Source organism: Lycorma delicatula, chromosome 6 (genome assembly GCF_047948215.1).
Source record: "Lycorma delicatula isolate Av1 chromosome 6, ASM4794821v1, whole genome shotgun sequence".
In the NCBI taxonomy this organism is placed as follows: domain Eukaryota; kingdom Metazoa; phylum Arthropoda; class Insecta; order Hemiptera; family Fulgoridae; genus Lycorma; species Lycorma delicatula.
This window is the reverse complement of record NC_134460.1, coordinates 109,099,919-109,121,051: the sequence shown is the minus strand read 5'-3', so window position 1 is coordinate 109,121,051 and position 21,133 is coordinate 109,099,919. Positions and strand designations below refer to the sequence as shown.

The following is a 21,133-nucleotide window of genomic DNA, read 5'->3' as shown; positions in this document are numbered from 1 at the left end:
TAAGAATCTGATAAATTACACTTCCTTAGAATCGACTATTTATGTAATATATTGCAAATGTTTTATAATATTTATAGTTTACATTTTCATTTCTTAAAACATTATTGAAAAAAATAATAGCAAAAAAAAAACAGAAAAATATAAAATATGTACACCAGATTTAAGTATTGTTTGGTTGTAGTACGTTAACTTTGAATCTAATTAAAAAAATGAAGATGTATTAAGAATGACACTTTCTTAATATTTACTTTCTTTACTATATGGTTGACAAAACAAAACACAAGAGTTTAAGGTGATTTATTACTGAAAAAAAATGAAATTATTTACCAAATAAAATAAAATTTATTGTTTTATAAATTTTTAAGAGTAATTTTTTTGTTCTTCATGAACAGATAATTATTAAAAATAATAAAATATTTTTTACTTATAAAGAAAGTTTTATCTAAAAATACTGCTCTGTTTAATAAGTATGTAAATAAATTTACACATATAGAAATCTAGAAAAAACAATAAAATTAAAAATATAAACATGAGCATGAGGAAATGCTATATATTATTCCATGAGCATGAGCATGAAATGGAATTTCATTTCTAAATTTTGCAGGATCACAATTTCAATTTTGATATTTGGATTCTGATGTTAGAGCATAGTTATTACTTTACAAGACAAGGCTGTTTTGTATTATTTTTAATAAAAATCTGAGTTTTCTGTAGGATCAAGTATAACCACTTCTAAGAATATTATAAAATGAGGAAGTTAGAAAACAATTACAATTGTATTCTTTAAAATTTAACTAGCAAAAAAATGAAGTAGTACATCATTTTTATATCAATAGTAAATAATAAAATTAATAAATATAAAATAATACAATAAACAAAATCAAGGAACTTTTATTTTCATACCTTGCTGCAATCTTTAACTGAAGGACTGAATAAATTTTGTTCAAAAGATATTGTTAAAGGAAATGTTTGGCTGGCTGTGGTTGGAAATGTGCAGAAGTCATAAATATCTTTCCTTGATGTAATTAATTCAGTATGTTGAACATATTTAATACCATCAGCACCATTGTCTGTAAGTACACAATTATCAACTAGAACACCACCAGTTGAAGTATTCATATAAAACCCATATCCTGTAATGAAAAATTAAATTAAATTACTATTCATAGGAAAAATAAAGATAGAGTAATTAATAAAATGATTCTATAGTACAAAAAATAAATAAACATTTCTCAAAGTTGTTCTTAACTAACTCAAAGTTACAGTTTAGTTAAGGTTTTAATAAATGGTGTATTAAGTAAGATGTAAAAATATGGAGTATTGTAACTTAAAGAGAAACAAAAAACAACAAACACAATATTCTATATGTACTGATGTGCAGATGACATCATACTTCTGTACAAAAGCAATGCAAGACAATACAACATATTTGTCTCACTTTTCAGCAAATAATTTAATTTATAGTCAACTGCAAAATATGAACATGACAAATCAGTCAATTTCTCAGAACTCACGCAAAAATGAAGTATTTCTGTCAGTACAAAGGTAGAGGTCAGTACACTATCAATATAAGCACACAGAAAACACACTAAAACTGATACACTTATCCATTAAACATTAATCACATTCCTTGCTGCACTGACAATTGGCTTTTACAGAGATTTTGCATTGTTTAACTGATATATTTACGACAACTGACAACTATAATGATAAACTCAATGCAACGTAATATTTGGCATATATATCTACAATTACAGACATCTTAATCAAAATTAGGAATAAAATTTTAAAAAATATTAGCGACAGAAAATATAAAACATTAACATAATTATATTAACATCCATATGCTTCATGCCAAAATTTTCAGGTAAGAAAGTTAATAATAAGTTACTCTCAAAACCGTAATAAAAAGTCATAAGATCATTTACCATTACCAACAGCTCTATCAGGTAGCAACACACTTTTGATTTATTTTATTTAAAAATATAATTTAACTCCATTCTATAATTTTACTCCATTCTATCAGAATAATTTTTTTTCCCTAATCAAACTGCTAACTGCATTCTTAGCACACAGAACCTGGCATAGCATTAAGAGGAATATTTTCTCTTTTTATAAAAAAAAACCTATACCACATTTATTAATACAAGCAATAATAATAAAAAATTAAAATAACACACCTCTATTATTTCTAATAGAACAGCCATGTAATGTAACTGGAGCTCCAGGATTTGTTATATTAATCCCAGTATACGCCGAATGTGAAACTGTAACAAGTTTCATAATAGGAGGTACGCCATCCACATGAACTGCTGACGTTGCATTATAATCTCTTCCAGAGCCAGCAAACCTAAAAAAAATGAATACAGTAATTTATTGAATTTAATATATTATGGAAAAATAGCTCTCAATTTACAATTATACAATATAATTTATATAATAGGCTATAAATAAGTGCGCTATGCAGGTTAAAAGTGGTTCATTTAGGTCACCAATTCTGATAGCAACTATTAACTTCTAATCACTACTGAAATATTTCTTTCAAAATGCTTGCAATCAGTGAATTAATATGTATAACATCAAAAGAATGTATTTATGTTCCAAATTTTCTTCAAAAAAGTCAGATGAAATAAAACAAGACATGTACTCTAAAGAAATAGTATATTAAAGAAAAATGAATTATCTTTTAAAATAATTTTATGAGGGACTAAATCTCTTTAGGATCTTCCATTAGAATTTCCCTTCCAAACCTACTAGAGATAAAGTGAATACCAAAACCAGTCTAAATGACCCAGAACATTAATGATCATTTTGTATTTTAGCTAATTGAAATCAAGTAAATTGTGAATTCCCCACAGACTTCACAACTCTCCTACAAGTTTTTTTATGATCTATGATTTACCTGAAATATTGAGCATTTTGTAATTTCCCCAGGAAATCACAAATTCCCTGTTTTCACAATTTTCCAGTAACACATAAAAAGTTGATTGGAACAACTCTTACTTCTGTAAAATGCATTTTTTAAAAGTATTCTTTAAATAATGTTAAAGAGATGAAACTGACAAAAATTAATCACAGTTTGATGTTTATTATCATAATGAAATGTGTATGGAATGGCATATAAGACCTTGAAGACTCTCTATATTGAGCAATTTGGATCAAAATGTCATTCCAAATGGTATGATGTAATGTTACTTTTGAATATAATAAAAATATAATAGAATATAATAGCGAGATCTTTTCAGTTTTGTAAAAAGTTCTCTTTTCTAAAAGGTTTCTAGAAACCTAAAAAGGTAAGATAAAGAGATGTACATAAATATATTTTCATAAACGCTAAGTTCTACTTTACTGTTCAAACTCATTAATTCATCTTATCTTTTGGTTGGAAAGAAGTGGAGAACCATATAACTCAGACATTCCTCTTAAGGGAATTTATCTATTTCTGCTTCTGAAGAGCTTTCTTTCTAGCCAGCATTTCCAATCAATGACAATGTTAAAGAGCTTTTAATTAAGTTTATTAAGAATACATGTTATGATCCAATTGGTTTTTCACCTTTGTACTTTATGAAATTTGATAAGCTACAGAGACAAGTAGAAGTTACATGTTTTATGGAAAGAATTACAACCAAAACAGCTTGGATTAAGAAACCTTGAACATTTTACATACAAATATTCTATATTAAAATATTTTTAACTTTTTTATTTTACCATTATAACTGTAGATTATTTTTAAGTAAGTACAGATGCATTAAACAAACCTTATATCAACATAAGATAATTCTGAATATGATACATGAACATATAATGTATTTTGAAATGTCAAAGAACGATCAAATGGTGCTTGTTCAAATCTAATTCCCCTCCAGTGCTGCGCAATATCAGGAGATGTAACATGGTAAGGTAAGCACTGAACAATTAAATCAGGATGATAATCTGAAATAGAAAAAAATATTATAATTGATAATAAATAGTATTTAATGATTACTAACAAAATAATAAAACATATTAGATACTAATTTTCATATGAGAAATACTAAAAATACAAAGAGAATACAGTACAATCCAGTTAATTCAAGATATTAATGTACTAACAGTTCAAATTATTGAAAAAAAAAATAATAGGTTTTATAGATTATGAACTGAAAGTTATATAATAATAATCTTTAGTATGGCAAATCCCCAAAAATACAGTCGAGTTTATTGTGCAGAAATTGGAAAGAAAATTCATTTTACGTACATTATATTTCTGCCCAAAAACATTGTATGCTGTTTTAATTTCAGTAATCTTATTTCAATTATTTTTTTCATAACTACGATTAAAATACCTCTTAAAGAAGTACTGTTTAGCTCTGTGAAATGGTAGGATTTATAACAGTATCGGTTACATCATGTGAGACTAATTATGCATCTGCTATTGTGTTATTTCATTTTCACCCAATTATAATTTATCTCAAAATACATAGCTTATAGTTACTTCACTGAGATCATAAACTTGCTATGTAGCCATATTGTTGTTCACTGTTCTTCCTCTTCTTTTGATCCCTAGCTGGTGTTTGCACTGGATCGACTTCTAAGCCTATACACTGCTGTGGGTGCAAATGGTTCTCTGATTTCATTAACAAGACGCTTCCATGCATGGTGATCCATGGCCATTGTCCTAGCCTCATTAAGGTTTAGTCTGCAGTTTTTTATATCATCATTGATCTGCTTGATGCAAGTTTTTTTTTGGAGCTGTTCATTGGGCTCTCCAATGGGTGGGTTGTTCATGCCAGAGGGGTACGTATGGTAGTTGGTTTCCACTCATTCTGCAGACATGGCCAAACAATCGCAATCTTCATTTTTGAATCTGTTCCTTGATTGTAGGCTGTTGTTTGCAGCAATGGCGATGGGGTTGGGATGTGATCGTGAAGTGAGACTCTGATGATCTGGCATAGGATTGCATTTGGAACACTTCAAGTTTGCTCATGTCTGTCTTAAGTATCGTCCATGTTTCTGCTTCATACAGTAAAATTGGCAGGATCAGGGTCCGGAAAAGGCAAACTCGGGTTTTCAGCAAGATGTTGCTTTGTTTCCACAATCACCATTTCAGGGAATCAAATGCTGCAGTTTTTAACAAAATTGGGAAATGAACTGGCCTAACAACTCAATATTTTATTGTCACTTTACTTTCTACGGTCAAAAGGTTCTGCAGCCACAAATTCTTTCATGACAAGTGAATAATCTTAAGTTGAATTGAATCCCAATCTTTTTCAAATAAATTAAGATATTTAAAACAATTATTTTAAAGAATATTACAGTTGGTACATCTTAATAATAGGCTACATGAAAGAAAATGAGTTTTTTATGTAATTTTATAAAATATCAATTACATTTTAATCCACTGATGGAATCAATCCTCCATAGACTGATTACTAAGGTTGTAAATACTTAAAGGTTAAGTAGAGTTTATAAATTTTAACTTACAAATTTGGTAGAAACCTTAGTAAACTTAAGAAGATTCTAGTATTGTTGAGATTCATGGTAAGACAGAGTATATGACTATGGACATTTTTCAAAATCTTTTGATATAGAGCATGAAGAACAAGATAGTATTGCTATTATTAAAATGAATATATCTTTATGACTGATTTATATATGTATGTCTGTTGGGTAAACGTTTAAGACATTCATTTGCAAGAGAAATATATCTCTATATCAACCTCATAGGTCTTACAAAATATAAGGTGGGAACCTACCACTGCATCCTTTTAGTTTGTATTAAACAGTTCATACAGATCATTTTTCTTTTACTCCTACTTCTGTTTCATTTTTTACAACCTTTTATTCATATATTCCTGGAATTTTAGTATTCATTTAGCTTTCTATACCAATCTCCTTATTGGACCAAATTTCATTTTTTTTGTCTTCAGTCATTTGATGGTTTGCTGCAGCTCTCCAAGATTCCCTATCTAGTGCTAGTCATTTCATTTTGGTATACCCCCTACATCTTACATCCCTAACAATTTGTTTTACATATTCCAAACATTGCCTGCCTGCACAATTTCTCCCTGTATATATATGCCTGCACCTGTCCCTCTAATATTAAAACAAGTAATCCAGGATGCCTTAATATGTGGCCTATAACTCTGTCTCTTCTTTTAACTACATTTTTCCAAATGCTTCTTTCTTTATCAATTTACTGCAACACATCTTTAATCAAGTTGTCACTTTACCCACCCATCTGATTTTAACATTCTCCTATAGCACCACATATCAAAAGCTCCTAATCTTTTCTTCTCAGGTACTCCGATCGTCCAAGTTTCACTTCCATATAAAGCTATGCTCCAAACATATACTTTCAAAAATGTTTCCTTGACATTTAAATTAATTTTTGATGTATACAAATTATATTTCTGACTGAATTATATTTCTTGCCTGTGCTTTTTGTATTTTATATCGCTCCTGCTTCGTCCATCTTTAGTAATTCTACTTCCCAAATAACAAAATTCTTCTACCTCCATAATTTCCTTATACAAGAAATTCTATCAGAATTTCATTATACAATGTAATAAAAAATTACAGTAATTATACTAACCACAGACTCCCGCACCAAGCTGACGGCTGCCCCAATCACATTCTTGTAAAGAAGCCTCAGTTCCACGACAGTTTGGTCTCTCTAATAATAGCCTGGGCTGTGGAAATCCTGGCTGCCTGTCCATCCATCCTCCCCAAGCACCTCCTTGAAATCCGAGATCTCTACAAACTACTTCGAGATCACTAACTGTCCAGCTGAAATAAAAATTAAATTTGTTTACCAATTAATGTAGAAAAACAATTTTACTATAAGTTTATAAAGATAATAACACTGTAAACTAAATTAAAAAAAAGGATTGCCTACTAAGGGAAAATAAATGAAACCAATATGCATTTATTATCCACAGAGAAATCTGCATACAGCTTCGCTGAATGTTGGTGATCTATGGTAAGTGGTTCATTAAATATGGCTTTCAGCTCCAGCATAATTCATATCTGTATTTCTGTTGTCTAAGATTCTTATCCTTCAGATGTTCCAGTATGAAGGATCCATCAAGCAAGCTATCAGGGGATTTACCTACTTACCTAGAATCTGAATCGAGGAAGAAACACAGCTGTACCTGGATGACAATTATGAAGAGAACAACAAAATGATGTCTAGGGAGGTATTGAGGATCCCATAGCATCAAAATATAATTGATCCAATCTCACCATGAATAGAACTTCCCATGAATATAAGGGCCCAGTGCTAACCCTCTGTAACATCCCAACATATTACTAAGAAAAAGATTAATTCATTTTATGTTCCAAATAGTTAAAATTTTTATGTTACACCTGGAAAAATTTATGGAATTATAAAAATAAGGGAAAATTAAATGCAATGTCTTTTATGAGCTTATTACATGTTATTTACCCTTATTCCAAATGGTTTAAATTTTTAAAGCACAAAAATTTATACTTTACATGCCAAAATGAGGAAAACATGAAAAACCTATAGAGAAGCATGAAACATTAGTAAATAATGCAGGAAAATGTACCTACAAATTGTACTGTACACTGGCTGTATAAAATCAGATTGAAATTCAATAATTAAGTGAAACTGGATGAATTACAGTAAAATAAATTCATAGGAAGGTTCTTCATAAGCTCCTGAAGATAACAACTAGCTCAGAACAAAGGTTAAAAAATATTATTTCTTTTTAGTTAATCCTTAAAAATCTTTCTCTTTCAATCAGCTTTAACTGTATTTTAGTTTATTTTTGTTAAATGAAAAAATGAACCACATAGTTTTTTTTTAATACACTCTACTAAAAAAAAATATAACACTAAAACTCAATTAGCAAACTTTTCTTTCAATATTATTTTTCTTTTTTTTTAAATAAATGCAAGCAGCATTCTAACAATTGCACTCATTTCTCCACACACAACTACATCAACAATAAATAAAAAACAATTATATATCAAGATTCAAGATAGCATTTTGAATGAAAAACTGTTTATTTCTACATAATATAGGTTTATTTCTCATTGTTAGTAACCTTGTTTCTCAAACTATTTGATAATGTAAATAGAATATTAAATTAAATTTTGTATTGTTGTATTGTTTAAATGTTTCCCACACACATACTTTAATAGCAGCAGTTAGGTGCAATTTTCACAAACATATGAAGTTCATAGGCAATAAATAATTTTGGTTATGCTCTAATTAAAGTAATTAGCATAAAAATATCATATCAAAATAATAATATTATCTAGAAGTCAGATCACTCATTTTAATATACCAGAGTCAAAATGAAAAAAGGTAGTTTTAAATGATTTGAAAGACCAAGTTAAGTAGGTAAAGATGCTGTTAATATAACCTGATTAAAACAATGTTGTAGATAATGATTGAATTATATTACTTACATGTAACACTTAATCATTAATTAACCCTTGTTAATAATTAATTCCAAAATTTCTGTAAAATAATTCTATAATTTTTTTTTTAAACTTTGAAATTTGTTAAATTATTCATTCTATTTTTCATTATCACCTTCATCATTAAGATTACCTTATTAAGGATAATTTTACCTGAAAACAGGAGTATTTCTATTAAATTTTCAATCTTAAAATCAATCACTTTTTTCTTTAATAGATTCTTCCATCTTCTACTAATCTCTCAAAGTTACACTTTTCATCTTTTACAGCCTTTTTCTTTAGTTAATTCTTCTTCCATAAGGACATGAGTTAAATAATACTTACTATCTCTTATTTAAAGTGTGTCAATTAATTTTTTTTTTTTTTTTTACTCAACATATGATTATTCAATCTTTTTATTCATCTACCTAATTTCTTCCATGCCTGCTAACATGTATTTCCTCAAATTTTAGTTATTTCAAACCATTCTTTTTCCATATTTCATGATGATTCTTTACACTGATAAAGCAGTACATATTCCAAAATACACCAATTCACTAGATTTTCCTAAAAATTTAATTTACTGTTGTTTCTCAATAAATGCTTTCTTTATTACTTCAGAGAATAAAAAAGGATGATATGTAAATGAAGTGTAGTGTTGTACAGTCTCAGGTCGACCATTCTTAAGATGTGTGGTTAATTGAAACCCAAGCACCAAAAAACACTGGTATCCACAATCAACTATTCAAAGTCTGATCTGAATTTGAACCTAAGATCTTTCAGGTAACGGTTGATTCACTAACATTCCATTACGGAAATCAGAGTAGATTTCTTATTATCTTTCAAAATATTCAGCAATGTATGTAAAAAAAGTTGTAATTTTATTTCATATAGTTATTTCCTGTTTAAAGTTATTTTATTCAAAACATTGGTTAGTTGAATAAAACTCTTCCATTGCACTAATCAGCTGTTATAACTATCACAATACATAAATTTAAATTAAAATAGAACACTCACCACTTGCAAATTAAAACAGGATTTAATTCCAGTATACTACTGGTATACTTCTATTTAAATCAGTGTACTACATAAACTTGAGTCTCACCTCAAATAATTTTACACAGAACTACCTATTGCACAGCAGTTAAGATGATTGCTATTTTATTTCAATTTTTTAAAAATGGGAAAAAATTGAAACTTACTTTTATGATTTTGTGTACTATGGGATGCAGATAGTGAATAGATGTGTGGGTAAAATGACTTCTTTTGTACATGTTTTTCTTATTACATACATAATTAATGTTTGCATGATCAATTATTGAAATAAATTCTTTATTTTTGGGTTAGAGATCCATGAAATAACAAATTGCCTTTATAATTATGGACGTTATTAACTTCATAGATTAGTAGATAAAATTCTTACCTAAACTTCTTTGATAAAATACACCATCTATTGTTTCTTTAATTAAATGGTTTAATGCAAACATTTGCATATAACAGTAGTAATTATCATTATTAAGATAATATTGTTCTAATTAACTACTAGATTAAATAGTATGATTTTAATACATAGTGATATTAAAAAAAGGTACAAATCAGTTGAGTATTTGAAAAGAAATTTTAAATTTTGAGATTTAGGGCATTTTAATTTAGTTATATGCTTGTAACCAAAAGTAAAATTATATTTCTAGCATCTGTACTTTTTTCATGGGATCACTTACCACAGCTAAGGACTCTGAAGCAATTTATCATTAAAAATTCATCACATAAATGTTTAAATAAATTTTATGAAATATTAAAAAGCTTTTTGAAGAGATTTTTTAATACTATATTTAACAAAATACATGATATACATTACTAAAGGGTTATTTATCAGATCCATATTTAATGCCTGCAAATAATAAAGCAACCACAAAACATTAAAAGGAGCAAATCATAAGCTATTAATTTAAATAATCCCAAAAAATTATCAGAATAAAAACAATTTCAGTTTTTATTATACATGTTATTTTGAGGTCATACAAAACTGTTATTATGGCTTATAAACATGGAAGGTAAAGTTTATGGCAGTTTTGTAACCTGGGGATTGTGATCTCCAGGGGGGAGGCACAGTGATATGAAAGGGAGATCGTGAATGTATTTAAATTTGGAAAACTTTGTTTTATTTATAAATGAGGTATCATTTTGGATAAGAATCTAACTGAAAAAAAAGAAACAGTTACACCATTTGACCGCACACTAAAAAACCGAATCCTCAGTTATTATTATTTTCAATGAGATGGTTTTAATGCCTTAAATAAGGCACCTTATTAGGCTGATTTGATTAAGTCGTCCTGGGATTGCGTCTATTTTTACTCCTATTGATGGAATTGGTACACGCTTTGCATTCAAAACTAAACTGACATTCTGCAATCCCTTACGCCTCTTTTATACTGCTAAGAGCATGACATGTTCAAATGTATCATATGCATGTTCGAACATGATGGTCTCACGGTGAAAATTATTCAAGCACACCAAATTTCAATGAACACATGCACATCAAGTTGGAACCAGTAAATTGTTCATGTTTGTACACTTCATACATGCATGTTCATATTCGTCGCTATCAATGCAGCTAAATAGATTTAACTAGATTTCATTGGGTTAGTATTGGGGGGTCATGAAAAATATTCATTATATATATTAATATATACTTTTTGGAGGTTGTGGAGCTAAAAAGGTTGAGAATCAATGCTATATGGTGTTATGGTTTGTTGTAGCGTCTTTGTCTTTCATCTGGATGGTTTCAGGTCTGAATACCAGTCATGATTAGTATTTTTACAAATTCTATACCAAATTTCCTAAATTTGCTTAAACATTAATAATAATAATAAAAACAGTAAATAAAAATAAATTATTGATTTAGTAACTGAATACACTACATGCAAAAGCCTTGAATGCACATAGTACAGTTATAGTTTGATTTATAAAATCCTTTTTATTACTTAAATCTTCTAATAATTAATAAATTTTTATTTTATAATTTTCTTTTAAATAAAAAATTATTATTAGTTACAACTGCCGATATCTGTGGTGAAATGGTAGTCTAATTGCTTTTCATCGGAGACTCTAGGTTTGAGTCCTGATCACATATTGCATTTTTTCAGTGCTACAAAAAATTCATTTCATTATAACCTATTGGCAGCTAGACAGAAAAAATTTAAATATAGTGGAATTAATTGCTGTTGGACTTTTTCTCCTTCAAGTCAATTACAGATATTATTCACATCAATTCTCTTGTTCAGCGGGAATAGGTTGTAGATATTTAATTGTGTCAACAAAAGATGTTTTATCAAAGCATAACAAAATGTTCCTGTGTAAATATTAATGTTTTTAAAAAAATTGAAAAATAAAAAATCGAAATAAACAGAAAATCATTAGAAATATAAATATTTAATGTGGGATTTTTATTGTTCTTCAGAATGACTATATAATTTTTCAGGAATGATTTGTGACTCATATCAAATAACCTACAACTATGTCGCTTAACATCATAAAATAACATAATATTTATAAAATTAAATAAATAATTTATCCTGGAACATCTTAACAGCTTTTACTCTTGCCAGTGAAAGAATGTGGGCTATCTCTTCGGGTTATTTTTGAATTTAGGTGGTGTACAATGTAGTAATACTAATTGGAAGTAAAGTAAAAATTTACCCTCAAGAAAAATAAATATTTATGCTACTGGCATTATTTTATTTGTTGGTTATATCATGTTTTAAATTAAACTTTGAAATTCTTATTTAAATTTTATTTATTATAATTTATTTATTTGTATTAAAATTCTAATCTTTAATTTCATTATTTAAGAATTTACTTATTTGAAATTTTCTCCTAGAAATACATTGATGGAGCAAGAACCATGAAGTTGCTTCTCACTGTAGACTTATTTCTATTTAATAGCTTAATAATATATCAGGTTTTAAAATTAAAATGATGCGGATTTAAAATACAAACTGACAGACTGTGCTATATGAACATTTTATTTGTGTCTATCTAACAATAGGAGCCAATAATTACATCAAAAGACAAGCCACAGCATGTTAAATCTAGGTAACAGATCTAATTTCATTTCATTTTTGTTCCTCAATTATTAGAAATGTCAATACCATACTGTTAATTAACCTAATAATACTATTAATGTGACTTGTTCATTCACATCCTAAAATATCACCACTTATTATTTTTTTTATACAAATCGTTGATTTTTGTTCAAGAGAGAATAAAACATTGCAACAAAAAGAACATTTTTCAATGAAAATTAGCTGTTTGAATAAATAGTATTTAAAATACAAATTAAACTAAATGTTTAAATATCTGCATAATGTCATTTTGAGATATAATATAGTTGAAATTAAAAACAATTCTGTGGCAAAATGAAATTCAAGCTTATATTTATAGACCAACATAAGCCTGTTTAACAGATATTACTATTCCTGGTAAATACATTAAACTACCCTCATCTATTCCAATAAATGGTATTTCTCTGATTAACCCCTTCATTTAATCAATTTAATTAATCCCTTATATCATTTCATTTTCGTTTTCTACTTCCTTTCTCCTTGGAAAATGTAAAATGGGAATTATATCAATTTCAACCAGCTCCTTATGTATGGAAACTTTCTGGTTATGGGGAAACTTACTGAAACTCGGTGGGTAGGTACTTTACCTTTGAACTGTTTACCTTTGAAAAAAGTCAAAGTAGTGTCTAAGGTAGATATTTGATAAAACTAGATCTCCTACTTCAATTAAAACAGATAGAAATCTCAAATAAAAAAAAATGTTCATGATCCAAACTTTTTATAAATGTGACGGTTTAACAAATTTTTTAAGTGCCTCTTTATTAAAATGATTAACAAATTCCAGTCATATTACAATAATATTGTATCAAAAAATGTAATTTTAATAGTAATTCACAAACCTTACCCCTTTTACCTGACGGCACACAGAAAAATCTACTTTATCCAAACTTCCTCAATGTAAATATAACCAGATTCATTATTGTATTTACCAGCTAAAGACACAGAGTATTTATATTTCTTATCAAATTGCTGCAGTTATCAATATGATCGTATCTGTGTGAATTATTAAGCAGTTTTTAAGACTAATATCCTACCATCAGATGTTACAAAATCTATGCAGTATAAACAGGTCTAGTACATTAAATTTATGGAAAAAAAGGATGATCATGCCCTTTAACTTTCAGAAAAATACACTTAATGACTGATGCACTAGATATGAAACGCAAAAGAACTGTCAAAAATGTAGAATTCTTTAGCAACTTGTAAATTAATAAATTTAAAAAAAATTTTAATACTCACTTGCGAGAATTTGTACAAACAGAACGCCATTCATCATGATGAAGAACTTGTAATCTACCATTTAAAGGTGATAGACCATCTACAAGGCGAACAGTTCGAAAATTTGGTCCTCTCTCTGGTTCAGAAACTGGTCTTAAAACTATTCTATCTTCATCCGTACCCTGAAAAATAAAACAAATATTTTACAAACTTGTAATTAATTTAAAAAAAATATAAATATTGCATGTTTTACACATTATATAAAATTGATTGCATTTGATAGCTAGAAATAATTACATGGGAATGGTAGAAATATAATCAAGTATATTACAGAAACTTAATAAGTGGAGTGCTAAACGCATTGGACAACTTACAAGATGTTTAATGTATTTTAATGATTTTTGAATATTTAATGGTCTACAAATTTCCAATACTGGAGTTGCTTTCCTGACATATACAAACTACAAAGTATCTAACCGTCAATACTGTACTAACTGTACATGTACTCATTACACTGTAATTCTCATTGAGAGATTTTTATAATTCTGTAACATGTCTAACCTCATAGGTAGTCAATGACTAAAAAATATTGTACAATTGAATTTATTTTTCTCATCATTGTCTTGTGATACGAAAACTTTATATCATAGAGCACGTAGTCGTGGGCGGTACCAGGTACAATCTGACTCTAATAATTAAAGTTACCATTATTAATAAACCTGATATTTGTATACATTAGTTACTATATTTTCAATTTTTTTTGTTGAGATTGTACCTAATAAAATATAAAATTCTTTTTATCAATCACAAAATTTGATTAATTCAGGCATTATAAATGGGAAACAAAACAACAAAGTTGTTGTTTGCTGCAGTTTTTAATTTTCTTCCTCAATAGTAGAGATAATACAGAGAAACAGTAAACCATCAATGATTACTGAGAGCATACCATAAGGGAAACAGTAATTGTAAATAAATTTGAGCAACAGTTTAACTTTATCTAGAAGCAGCAGTTTTTCATTGGTTTCAGCAACATGAAATCACATTTTCCAGTTAACTGTTCAGTTTTGATAACTAAAACAGGATTCTTCATTGAAAAGCTGGGAATAGAAACCTTTCAAGCCTCTAACGGCTGGCTGCACAAATTTAAACAGTCAAAATTTCACATTTTGAAGAATTAATGGTTGAACAAAAGATTAATGTTACTAATGCATGGTTTGAAAACAAGTGGCCTAGAATATGTAAATGTTATCAGAAGGAAGCCATTTTAATGATGATGAAACGCAACTCTTTTTAAAATGCTGCCAGACAAGATAGTGAAGTTTAAAAGTGAAAAGTGTGTAGCTGACAAATTTTCTAAAGAAATGGTAAATGCGCCTAATTTGTATCAATATGATGGGAACTGAGAAACAGCACTTAACGATATTAATTACAGAAAGCTTAGATTTAAAAAAAAAGTTAAGTAGTTACTTGTGAAGCACCAAAAGAATAATAAATCAGTGTGGATGACTGCTCTGATCTTCGAAGAAGAAATTTGAAAATGGTACAACAGATTAAAAAAGAAAAATTCTTTTGTTGATATAGACAACTGTGTAGCATATCCAGACACCCAAGGATTCATACAACTTAAAATTGTCTTTTTACTAGTCAAAATTGCAAAGGTACTGCAACTAATGGACCTAGAGTATTATCAAATGTTCTAAGGGCAATTACAGAAGGGAAAAATGCTGCTTCTTCTCACTGAAGAAAAAAAATGATGAAATAATATCTTTTCTTCATTTTGGTGAGCTAGTCCATGCAGAAAACAGTTTTAGAAGATGATGAAAGTTACTACCTGATGCAAATAGAATGGATTAAACAGCTTAATGTAGAGAACTGCATTCATCTGATATTGACAAACATCCAAAAGCTAATGATGAGGTAATAACAGCAACCAAATTTATTGACATAATATAGTTGAAAACATCCTGGCCAGTGATACAAAGACAATGAAGAAGATGAATGAATTGTGGTAGAAATTTTGCCACCTGAAAACTATTAGGCCTGCTTCGATCAAGATAGTTTTGCCTGCAACAGCAAGTACTGAATACAGAAAATCAATAAAGAGGATTATTATCGATCAAAATGTAAGCAATCAAAAAATACAAGTGACTTCATTTCATTAAAAACAATAATGGTTCGTGAAAGTTACAACAACTGAGGATAATTAAAATATAGTTTTCGTGATTTTTAAACGTATAGTTCTTAAAAAATGAATATATTATAAGTTTTAAGTAAAATTAATTTAACTTATATTTTTTTCTAAATTTGTTTGCAAAATAAAACAGTTTTCAAAAACATAGTATTTAATATTTGTTTGAATCATAGTTCTCTATAAATATCCTAATAAGTTTACATTTTGACATCTTTTACATGTACTTTTTAATTTAGCCTTATTTTTTAAAAATATTGTTAAACATTATAATAGTCTGACGGGAGTTAAGCAACAGTATGTAACAAAAAATATACATTTTTTTTATTTAAAAATTGAGAAATATCAATGCACCATCGAATTCATTACTGAGAAAATTTATTTTATACATAAAACTGTAAAAAAAAATATAGTGTTATAAAATACTAGGATATAAAAAAAAGTAATTTACTGAAAAAAAAGGGAAAAGAAAATGCGGAGTTTATAATTCTACATCAACGTTGACTGATTTAACTGAAACGATCAGCAGCCTTTTTATTTTTTTCTTTACTGAGTTTTATATTTTTAACCGTTTTAATATTTAAAGAGTTTAATCTATATCCATTTCAGAACGCGATTATTTATTGATATCTAGTATACTAACCATAAATTTTATACACCATTCTCTGTTTGCATGTAACGAACACTTAAACGTGATCTTTTTTCAAAAGCATGAGGGTGCTACAGACACGTCATGGTACTACAATCAGTATAGAGATGTGTGTATACGCGTACGCGCGCCCGCGCCTAGAATATAAACGGACCGTATATTATACAAGTGAAATTAAACTATTCCCGTTAAATATTTACAGAATAAATAAAAATAAGAGAGTGGAAAATACATAATTAATATGAGGTTCTCGTTCAGTTTGGAGTTATCTGAATACTCTCGCGGTAATAACATTGCAGATCCCAATTGTTTTGTTGAGGAATTATACGAACAATTGCATTCGTTTTTTTTAAAGTAAACATAATTTGAAACTTAATAAAAAAAAATAATAAATTTTTATTGAACATTAAATAAATGAACGGTAAATAAGACAATTAAATAAAAAAAAACAAAAAAAATCATTGTACAGAGCGTTTGAAAAGCTGCTGCGCACTAGAATTATGGAAGTATAATAACGAATCTTTCTTAATTATTACCTTGTATTTTTATTTCATTATTTTATAAAATGTAGTAGAAATAACGAAGATGTAGAAGGTGAATGTGAAAATAGGAGGAGAAAAGATTATGGAGGTAGAATAATTTTGTTATTTGGGAAGTAGAATTACTAAAGATGGACGAAGCAGTAGCGATATAAAATGCCGAATAGCACAGGCGAAACGAGCCTTCAGTCAGAAATATAATTTGTTTACATCAAAAATTAATTTAAATATCGGGAAAAGATTTTTGAAAATATATGTTTCGAGTGGTCTGTTGTAATACACTGCCTGTTTCGCTGGCTCCCGTAGAAAGTAATCAAGGGGAATCAAATCGGGCGATGTTGTTGGCCACAAACCCTCGAAATGATTCGTTCACCAAAGACAATTCGTATATAGGTCATTGACCTGTTAACTGTGGTGCCATCTTGTTGGAACCAACCATGATTGATTTCCACTTCTGTTAACTGACTAATGAAGTTTGTTATAAAAACACAATAACGATTACAATTACCTGTATTTTTAAAAAAAGATTGGACCCACAATGCGCGTTTCCCTTACATCAACCCAGACTTCAATTTTCGCTTCGTGTAATTCGGGAGTTAGTTGCCGACTACAGTCGTGTTTGTGAATTAATATACCTTCCCCGATGAAACCACGTTTCAACTGTAAAAAAACGTAAGGTCGAGGATACCCACGGAATTTTTGTCAATAAAACGTTTAAACCATTGACAAAAATTTAGTCTTTTGGCATGATCTTTGGGTTTCAGTTCTTGAACACACATTACTTTGTAGGAGAAAAGTTTCAGTTCTTTTCTAGCAAGTACTATCTTGCTGCTGTGCTAAATTACGGATTGACTCTGATGGACTTTCGGTCATATCATCCGAAATATCAAGCAGCTTCTGTTTTTAGGTGTAGTGGTCTTCCACTTCGATCAGCGTCTTCAACAAAGCCTGTTGCCCGAAATTTTTCGATAAGAGTTCGAATTGCATTACGCTGGGAAACAGGAGTATTTGACAATTTTTCAGAAAACCTGTGTTTTAATAAATCAGTATACTTGTCACCTTCACGAAAGACGTGTTCAACGAGAAAAATGCGTTCCTCTTCCGAAAGAACCATTAAGTTTCTCGCAACGACTGATTCCGATAAACGAAATGAAGCACTTTCAATCAAAACTTAACAACTGACGTCTTGGTTTATTAGTGAGCAACGCCCAACGAACCCACACGGCAACCAACCTAACGCCGAAAGAACAGAATGCATCACATAATTTTAAAGCATACTGCACAGCGACTTTTTCGAACGTACTGTATTATAACGAGTAGCATGTACAGATTCTTTAAATTCATTAAGTCCATCTTACAAAACTGTATTTTATTCAAAATATCCCCCAATTTTTTTATTTCTGTCGCTGATACCACTTCCCACCAGAAAGAAAAAAACACAAAACATTATATAGTACCAGACATTATTTTCTACCAGATTAGTGAAATAATTAATGTTGCACAATTTATAAATTAATAAAAAAATCAGCAAATGGTCTTTTGTAATTATCCTGTTTTTTTCTTATCTGTCGTGGATTTATATGAAACTACAACGTAATGTTATTTAAATCACCATATTAAATGATTAAATAATGTTGTATATAAATAATTTTGTGAAACTGAGTTGGAGAGTACAGCTTACAGATAAGATAGCAAATCTGGTATTGTCTATTTGTACACAATGTTGAGATCTTGTTCTGTGCACAAAAAAATAATGTACCTGTACAATAATTTCCCGTTATTCGAAGTATTGTTTAGGTTAGATTTAGTTAGTTAAATGTAAAAGAAAAGTTAAAAATGTGTGAGTTAAGTGTGCATTCGCATAGTTCTTAATAAGCTAGTTAAGTTCTTTATAAGTTAGTTTTCTCCGTTCAGCAAGTCTGCTTTTTGGATGACCTAATTACAAAAAGATAAGTGAAAGCTTGCATCTTATTAATATTTTACTATCATATGATTCCTTGTGATGTTTCGTTAGTTGCCGTGTAACAGTACTCTGTAAAACTGTTGTTGAAAAATTTGTTTTGGGTGACACGTCTATCTGAGCTAAAATTTATCCTGCTTTATTGTAAACTCGCAATGTCCGAATGGAAACGTGTGTCTTATTTTCGGATGGTCATAGGATCCAAACTCAGCGAATTTGAGGAAAAAACAACTAAAATTCTTAAATAATGCATAAAAAAGGTGCACGGCTAAGAAGAGAAAATACCCCAACATAATTATCTTCATAAAAATATAAATTTGTTGTTTCACGAAAATAAATTTTAAAAAAGTTGTATTATTTTACTCAATGGCAAATACTGAATTAGAATGATGATAATAATAGTATTTATAATGAAAATAATGGTGTAACAGTAATAACTGAATGAATGAATGAATAGCTTGAACCAAACAACGGAAGCAAAACAAAATAATGTCATCAAATTATTGCTTACGTATGATACAGTTAAAAGAAAGTGAGAATGTTATCATCGAATATTTTACATGCTACTTATTTATAAAACATGTTACTTATTTAAATTTATTATATAAATTTCACCTAAATACAAAATATAAAAAAATAAAATTAAACTAAATTCTAAAATAATTAACTTGAACGCAAATGCCGGCACAACATTTTTTAGTTCCAAAAAGTATAACTTAAAGTAAAAAATTAAATTAAAAAACTAACACTGAAAATAAATATCAATTCATTAAGAATAAATCACCGAACAAAAATTTAAATTCGTTATAAACTTAAAGCCAAATTTAAAAACAAAGATCAAACAAATTTTTAAATAAAAAAATATTTTTAAAGGAACTTAATAAAATTAATTGCAAATTACAAAATAAATAATAAATATTTTAAAAAGGACTTCAACCCCTCTAACCCAATAATAGTAAATAAAGCTACCCCTAACTTTAAGTACAATTTAAGTACAAAAAATAAACAACGGATCAAACTTACAGAATTATTAGCTTAAAAATTGATAAAATATATTAGAAATATAATAATAAATTTATTCTTAATGAGCAAATAATTAAGTATAAGCGATTATATATAATAATTTTAGTGAACTGAACTTTAAAATAAAAGTTAGATCATGAGGTTTTTTATATTTTTTAATAATTATGTATTTTTAAATAATCTTATTATTATATAATTATTTTTTTTAGGTCTATTCAACTTTAAAGTTTATTTTATTATATAACATTATTTAAAACAAAAGATTATTTAATTTAATTAAATTATCCCATTATCTAATTGAAATTATCCCATTATCTAATTGAAATTGAATTTTAATTACAATTATTTAATTGATGCATTTAATTAAATAATTTATTTTATATGATTATCTTTAAAAAAATTATTTTACATTAAAATACAAACTTATTTTAAATTAATTTTGATTTAACTAATATTGAATAAGTTAATCTTATATAATAAATTTTTTAGTTTATAACACTAAAAAAAGAGCGCAGGAAAAATTGATTTTTTACAGTTACTATACATAATCGTTACAGATTTTCTTAATTATAAGAAACTGATTGAAAATAGTTTAATTTAGTTAAACAGTACAATACATTCAACTTACACGTGTATTTACTCCGTTTAGTTACCTTAGTAACGAATAGGGTTCGTATCAATAATCGATTTTACTATTTTCTGCTGACCTTTTTTCGTATTCTATTAACAAAACGCCCAGGTAGAACATAATTATTTTTTAAAATTAGTGTAATAGTCAGCGAACACTAAACCTCGATGATGTAAAAGTACTACCTCTATTTTTCACCCGGAAGGTTCTGAGTTCGAACACCAGTTAGGCTTGGCATTTTTCACAACGTACTTTAAATTCTTTTTTTGTCATGAATAAAGGATTAAAAAAGGATAACATACTTTTTTTGTTAAAAATTACTATAATGGCCAGCTACCATTAAGCATCAATGGCATAATGTTAGCGTCTCTGTCATTCATCCGGAAGATTCTAGG

General features: G+C 28.2%; 1 protein-coding gene across 1 annotated transcript in view; it reads right to left on the bottom strand.

The window, feature by feature from the left end:
- The window catches only part of bark (C-type lectin domain-containing protein bark beetle), a 225,762-nt gene that overhangs the window by 87,910 nt on the left and 116,719 nt on the right, over positions 1-21,133 (bottom strand). The window contains exons 2-6 of the mRNA XM_075368299.1: positions 13,773-13,933; positions 6,575-6,768; positions 3,759-3,933; positions 2,181-2,350; positions 904-1,133 (exon numbers count right to left, since the gene is read on the bottom strand). Of these exons, the coding sequence (XP_075224414.1) occupies positions 904-1,133; positions 2,181-2,350; positions 3,759-3,933; positions 6,575-6,768; positions 13,773-13,933 (930 nt within the window). The remainder of the gene's footprint in view (positions 1-903; positions 1,134-2,180; positions 2,351-3,758; positions 3,934-6,574; positions 6,769-13,772; positions 13,934-21,133) is intronic.